Raw genomic sequence first — 7,281 nt, 5'->3', positions numbered from 1 at the left:
CCTTGGTATTTTAGGATGCATTACATCAGGCCCTGTGACCTGAAGACATCCCATTGTCAAGTAAACCTAACTACTCTAACCCTAACACCTAACCTCTTCTGATCCTGACCTCATTATTACTGTATCTACCTGTGTTCATAGAGTGGTGAAGGCAGTCAGGGTCCTATGCACCCCACATCCTGTGATTCAACCAGGACTCATCAGCAGCCAGTAAGCGAGGTTATTAGCCACAGGATCCACTGCCAAGAGGTCTTCAAGCAGCGTACTAAGAGTATACGAAAGGACCACTTCCGTCAGTCCAACTTTGGGAAGAGAGCTCAGACCCCAGCCTGGGGCTCCCTCATCCCAGCAGCTCTTGCCAATACAGAATTGGCCAGCCACTCCTCCTCATGGCATCTGTCCTATTCCCTGCCAGGGGCTTCCTGATCTCTTGTTCTCCACCACTTCAGCTGGCACCTTTGCACAGGGAGGGGCCAGGCCATCTTGTTGCCCAGCAGACAGGGTGCTCAGCCATCTCCTGTGGAGACACCATCACACTGTACCCTAGGGCTCTGCATCGATCACACCTATCCCCCTACACAGACTCTAGAAAGGCATAGGGAAACTGAGCCCACGTCTAGAGAAAACATTTATGAACATTCCCACTTCATTACACACTGGCATTCCACTACGTTAGATGTCCACCACCAAACCTTCCTGGCTGCAAAACGAAACAAAGTCGTCATTAGCACCCGTCCCCCCACGGCCATTTCCCATTTCTGTTATTAGAGCACTGGCCAACCTGTCCCCAGGCCTTCCTCTATGCTTCGATAGTGTATTTGTAGGATTGTTTCTTGAGTTACCCCCTTTGCTCATTAGCTAGTGTAATTGGAAAGGGAAGGGGACAAGCGATGTCATGGCATCGTGCCAGCGTCAGGAGGGGAAGCAGGCAAGGGCCCCAGGGAAGGTGGGCGGAGGGCCCGTGTCCAGGCAAGGGGGAGCAGGGCCTCGTTGCCAGGCAGAGGGGAGGCAACGCGCGGTGCCGGGCCCCGTCGCCCCGACAGGCGGGGAGAGAGCAGGCCCCAGGGACGGGGCAAGGGCCGCAGGATGAAGGGCAAGGGCTCCAGGTTCAAGAAGGTCGCTGAGCCCACGGAAGGGGGCAGCCCAGGGCCAGGAAGGGGGGCAGGGCTAGGGTGTCCTCGAGCACCGCAGAGGTGCTGGACCCCCGAGTGCTGAGCTCACTGATCTGCACTTTAGCCCAGCTCCGTCCTGGGGTGCCTGAGACTGAGCAAACAGAGTGGGGTCAGGGTCCCCCCTCCCCGCCCATTGGGCGTCCCTGGGGAGCTGCTGGAAACAGGCAGGACAGTGCCAGGATATGTGTCACCCACCCCGCCTCCCTACTGCCCATGAGCCCCCCACCCGTGTCTTTCTTGCCCATGGAGCCCCTGGCCCCATGGAGCCCCTCTGCCCCTTGGAGCCCTCGTCTCACTCGTGTCCCATGGAATCTCCCCCATCCTGTCCACTCTGGCGCCACCGTCCTGTCCCCTCTGCCCATGGAGCCTCCCCGCCTGTGTTCCCTCTGCTCCATGGAGCCTCCCGCCCATTCCCTCGTCTCCCATGGTATCGACTCCGTTGTCTCTCTGCCCCATGGCACCCCGTCCTTCCTCTGAGCCCTATGAAGCCATCCCCTGCCCTAGGCTCCTCTGCCTCATGCGAGTCCCTACCTGCCCTGGTCCTCTCCCGCTGTCCACCCCCATCCCTCTGCCCATGGAGCCTCCCTTCCCTGCCGTCTCTCTGCCCCATGGCGCCCTCCGCAACATAAACCGCCCAGCTCGCTCCATTGAAGCCTCCCCTGCCCTGGTCCCCATCTGTCCCATTCCATGGTGCCCCCAGCCCTGGTCCCTCTGCCCATGGAGCCTCCCCCTCCCATCCTCTGCCCCATGGAGGCCTCACCAGCCCTGCCCTCTTGCCCCATGGAGCCCCCTGCCCCTGGTCCTCTCCCTATTGAGCGTGACACACCCAGCCCGGTCCCTCTGCTTCACTGGAGCCTCCCCACCCCATCCCTCTGCCCCATGGAGCTCCCTGCCCTCGGTCACCTCTGCCCATTGCAGGACCCCATGCCCCCCCGAGCTGTCCAAGGCCCCTGCGCCAGCACCAGGGGATTTACACCAGCAGGACCCAGGGGCAAGCCCGTGGGTCAGGGGAGCCCGATTCAGGTGCGAGATGAGCCCTGGAGTACCCCCACCCGCCTGTCTTGCTCCAGTCCTGCCCCGATCGCTAGCACGGCCCCAGGGGCTGACTCCTGGGGCAGATAGTTGCACAGACCCAGGCCCTGCTCAGCTCCAGAGGGAGAGCTCTCCCCATCCCCTGGCGGCTGCTGCTGGGTTTTAAGTTGGGGGCCCCCAGGGATCTCGGGCTCCAAGGCTGTGGTAGGTGCCCGGGCGTAGGGAGCCTAGCCACGGTGTGGGTTAATGCTGCGGGCTGGGAGGCTGACGCTGTGCCTGGGCTCTTGGGCCTGCTCCCACTCTATATAGGAGGGGACAGCCCAGAGCCCATACCCAAACCCAGCATGCGCGGGAGCGTGGCTGTCCTGTGCCTGGCCTGCGGGTGCGGCCCTGGGCTCCGCCCACTCCACCATGTGAGTGGCACTGGCTGGGAGCAGGGGCACAGCGCCTGGTCCAGGCGTGAGGGGCCACTGCCAGAGGGACCCGTGTGAGGGTGGATAGGTGGAGCGCCAGTCCAATGGCAGGCATGGCCGTGGGGCAGGTGGGGACGGCACTGGCAAAGCGTTTGTGTGAGGTAAGGGCAGTGTGGGTGCTGGTGCAAGAGGGACAAGGGCCTGGTGGCAAGAGGGACAGGCGCTGGTATGGAGGAATGGACTGCTAGTGTGAGAGGGAGGGTGCTGGTGCGGAGAGGGACAAGCGCTGGTATGTGAGGATGATGCTCATGTGTGATGAGGACGGCGTGCTGGTGCGAGAAAGGGAACAGAAACCTGGGTGCGAGAGGGACGGGCGCTAGTGCACGGCAGGAAGGAGCAGATTGTTTGTGCAAGCAGCTGCCAGACCCCGGCTGTGGCCTCCGCAGCAGGGAGACGTGGGGTGGTTTCACCCCACGCCAGCCCCCGCGCCGGCACACCGCTCCCAACCCCTGGCCTCCAGCACCCAGGTGCCCTGTCCCCAAGAGCTTGGCAGCAGGGCCCGGGCCCCAAGGAGAACGCTGGTCCTCCATTGTATGGGTTCCCTTGCCCCGCCCAGCTCAGCAAAGGAGAAGAGCCAGCTGGAAGGAGACCTCAGGAACCCGGGACCCAAACTGCTTTCTCCCCACAACAGCCCTGACCCGCAAAAGGGAGGCCGGACATGGTTCCACCATGGGTACAGCTCAAACGACACAGGTCTGAGATCCTGGGGACATCGGGGCGGGGTCAGGATGGCAGAGGTGTGTGGACGGGATCCATTAGCTAGTCCAGCACTCTTCCCACCACACCTCCCCGGCCCAACCCCTTCGCCCGGCTTTCCCTGACCTGGATGCCCTCTCCAGCATCCCCCTGCCTGATGCCTGCTCCGTCTCCCGCCCAGCACCCCAGCCGACGACCCTTCCCCCGCCTGCCCGTGGCATCAAGCCCTCTCCGGTCACACTTGGGGGATCCAGCCCTTTGTCCCCTTCAGAGAGCCGAACCCTCAGAGCCCCCAGCCTCACGACACGCCCGGAGCCCCTCAGAAGTGCCCTGGTGGAGGCTTACTCAAGGGAGCAGGCGCGCCCCGCCTGACATCATGCGTGACTCCGCCCACGGGAACACAGGGTGGGTTGCCATGGGGGTCTGGACCCAGAATAAAGTTCTGGGTTAAGCGCCGGGATCGGATCGAGCCCAGAAGCCCCCGGCCCCCTGTATCCCCTCCAGGGCAAATGTCCGACTGCCACTCGCAACATCAACCGCGCCCGGCCTCTGTTGCTCTGTTCTACGTTCCCGGCAAGCTGGTCACTGGCCCTGGCCTCAAGCTGGTCCAACCCGGCTGGCTTTTGCCGGGGGTTGTAAAGTACCCAGGCTGGGCCAGGTCTGGGCTCTGGTGCCACTCGAGCCACCATGGCTCTCTGGGTCTTCCTGCAAAGAGCAACCCACCCTCCCACCCTCCAGGCACCCATGTCAGCACACATGGGAAACCAGAGCACACCGAAAAATTCCACATCTTGTGGAGAGGCGGGTTTGGTCCTGGGGGATGTGCAAAGTCCCGGCATGCTCTGGAACTGCTCCCACCAACATGATCTGGAGTCCGTCCCTTCCAGAGCCAAGACTGTTTGCCAGGGCAAGAAGCTAAACGGCTTCACTTCTGTCTCCTGGGCATAGCTCTCAGCATCCTCTGCTTCCCACAGGAGCCCGTCCAGGCGGGTCCTGGGAAAGCACAGGTTCCTGCTCCGCCCTTTAGCAGTCAGAAGTGACTCTCAGCCAGCCAGTAAGAACAGGAAGTTTATCGAATGACAGGAACATGGAAATACGAGCTTGTAGTTACAGCGGGGGATGACTGGGACTCGGGACCCGGGTCCCTATCTGGGGGCAGTGAGCTTAGACCCGCAGGTCTGCCACTTCACCTCCTATCACCCCAGGGCAGCCCAGACTGACAACCCCTCCCAGACCTTCCTCTCCTGCTCAGCCTTCCCCCGGGCTCCAACACCTTCAGTTGGCATCTTTGCAGAGGAGGGGTCAGGCCTTCAGTTGCTAGGAGCCAGAGTGCGAGGCATTTCGGAGGCACTGGCCCCTTCCTCTGCAGCATCACAAACACGCTTATTCCCACCACTAGTATTAAGACTGCAGAGCGGGACACTGAGGCACCAACACAGTATTCAGAAGCACACATTAAGAACCATTCCTATTCACTCAGGAATGTGACAGCAGTGGCGGGGCAAGAGGCAGGTGGTCAGTGAATGTTGGTGGGGGGGTTGCTTGGGGTCAGGGGGGTTGGCGTAGTTCCAAGGGGTCAGGATGGGCGGGTGCCCCCAGGCTCCCTGTGCTGCACTGGATCTGTACTCTCCTCCCCAGAGGCAAGCAAGCGTGTGCGTCAGAGGGGGGCTTTGACGCCATCCAACAACTGGACGAGCACGTGCGTGATGTCTCTTCTCAGAGGTAACGGGGGCTCTGGCTGCGGAGGGGAGATGGTTGGCCCTTCACAGGCTATGTCCTGGCACCTCTAGAGTATCAACCTGGGTGCTTGGCCCGCTTGCCGTGACTCCAGGCATGCCTCTGCTGGGCAGCAATTCCCCTCAGCCAGGGCAAGGACCCATTGCTCCACTTCAGCCCTCCTGGGTCTAGACCTCAGAGCATTCATCCCCCTTGATCACCTAGTGAGCTCCCCGCAGCGAGTTCCCCCTGGGCGGACCCTGGGGGAGCCTCAACCACCAAAGGGCCTGCACCCCACCACGCGCAACGCGCAGCCATGAAGGCTTCCGCCTGCGCTTGACAGACGGTTATTATCATGGGGAGCCAGCATAGAAACAGAGCCTTGGCAAGGCATTGGAGATCAGTGGACCTTTGCAAAAGTCCAGAATGGGGGGGGGGGGGGCAGTGAAAAGCCCACTGGGCACCTTGCCCCTAATCCCCAACCAGGAGACTGACTCTGTTGTCCAGCTGCCCGGCTTCGCATCAACGGCATTGCCTTCCTCCATCCTTTGTCCCTTTTCGGGTCCCAGCAGATCACCTGGGCTGCAACCAACCCCCCCAGCTGCTCCTTGCAGGAGGGAGGGGACCGGCCAGCCAGTGGCAGGCTACAAGTGTCAGTTCGTTCTCTGCAGCCCATTCAGGCAGTCGCAGAGGCTTCACTTAGGAGTGTCTGCAACGAATCATCACCTCCTTGTATCCAACCATCTCGGTACTGGAGTAGCACATGGGAAACTGAGGCACACAGAGGTTAGAGAAGCTTATTAGTGAGACATCCGACTTCATCCGAACCCTCCCCACCATATGCTCCGGGGCCCGTAAGCCCGTTTGGCCCCTTGCTTTGCGCAGGCTCCCTTGCCTGCGCCTGGCAGGCTGCTCCACTGTCTGGAAGGTGCGTCCACCGGGCCCGGCCCACGCTCTTCAATGCCACTCTGGCCTGAATCCAGAGCCCCGTAGGACGCTGCGCTGCGCATCCACCCACGGCGTCCCCCGTGGGCAACGACCAACGGTCTACCTCTTTCCAGGTGGCCGAGGGGGGGCGCCAGGAGGGGCTTGTGGCGAGAGCTGGGGCTGCCCTCCGGCTGCCCCCCGCAATCCCTCTGGGTCACACCCCCCGCGATCCCCCTAGCTGTCCCCCTGCCATCCCTCTTGGTCACAGACCCCTCGATCCCCCTGGGTGCCCTCCCCATGATGCCTCCAAGTCACAGCCCCCTGTGATCCCTCTGGCTGCCCCCTCCACGATGCCTCCAGGTCACAGCCCCCCGCGATCTCCCCAGCTGCCCCTCCCATGATCCTTCCTGGTTGCAGCCCCCCGCAGCACCCATCCGGCTGCACCCAAACCATCCATCCTGGTTACAGCCCCCCTGCGATCTCCCCGGTTGCCCCCTCCCGAGATCCTTCCTGGTCACACACACACCACTGTCCTGCCTGGTAACAGCCCCCCCCCCACGATCCCCCCAGCTGCCCCATGATACCCTGCCATGATTCTCCCAGCCCCCCTTCCCCCCATTAGCACCCCTGTGATAGTGTGGCTGCCCCACAATATCCCCAGACTCACCTGGACCATAACTCCCCTGGCCACCCCATGACTCTGACCCCCTGTCCCCCTATGACACCCCCACCCCCAACACCACTCCCCCGTGATACCCCCGGCCAACCTATGATCCCACCTCCTCCAGCACCTCCTGGCAACTCCATACCCCAGACACTACTTCTCCCCCAGCCACACCGTGCTCCCAATGTGCCCCTGGCCCCCTACCCGTACCTGACCCCTCTCTCCCCCACCGGCGGGTGCAGGGCACGGGCACGAGGCGCGCAGAAACGCCACTGCCATGGGCATCTGGGACCGCTGCAGCGGCCTTGCCTTCCAGGCTTTCACTGCGGACGACGCCAACCGCACCTACGCCTTCCGGGGTGAGTGAGAAGCGGCGCCCTGACATGCTGCCGGGCCCCCACCGGAGACTGCGCGGCTCAGCCCCAACCCTGGGCCACTGGGCCTTGGCTAGAGCCCTGCAGTCCCCCTGGCTGGAGCTCCCTGGAGCCCCCCCGCTCCCCATTGACCCCTCCCATTGTCTGATCGCTCCCCGGAGCCCCATGCTCCCCATTGACCCCCCCCTTGTCTGGTTGCTCCCCGGAGCCCCCCCGCTCTCCATTGA

General features: G+C 62.6%; 1 protein-coding gene across 1 annotated transcript in view; it reads left to right on the top strand.

Annotated features, from left to right (window-relative positions):
* The window catches only part of HPX (hemopexin), a 21,777-nt gene that overhangs the window by 5,031 nt on the left and 9,465 nt on the right, over positions 1–7,281 (top strand). The window contains exons 6-9 of the mRNA XM_075061900.1: positions 3,645–3,778; positions 5,012–5,095; positions 5,975–6,150; positions 6,923–7,039. Of these exons, the coding sequence (XP_074918001.1) occupies positions 3,645–3,778; positions 5,012–5,095; positions 5,975–6,150; positions 6,923–7,039 (511 nt within the window). The remainder of the gene's footprint in view (positions 1–3,644; positions 3,779–5,011; positions 5,096–5,974; positions 6,151–6,922; positions 7,040–7,281) is intronic.

Source organism: Chelonoidis abingdonii, chromosome 1 (genome assembly GCF_003597395.2).
Source record: "Chelonoidis abingdonii isolate Lonesome George chromosome 1, CheloAbing_2.0, whole genome shotgun sequence".
NCBI classification, from domain to species: Eukaryota; Metazoa; Chordata; order Testudines; family Testudinidae; genus Chelonoidis; species Chelonoidis abingdonii.
This window is presented reverse-complemented; position numbering and strand designations above follow the sequence as displayed.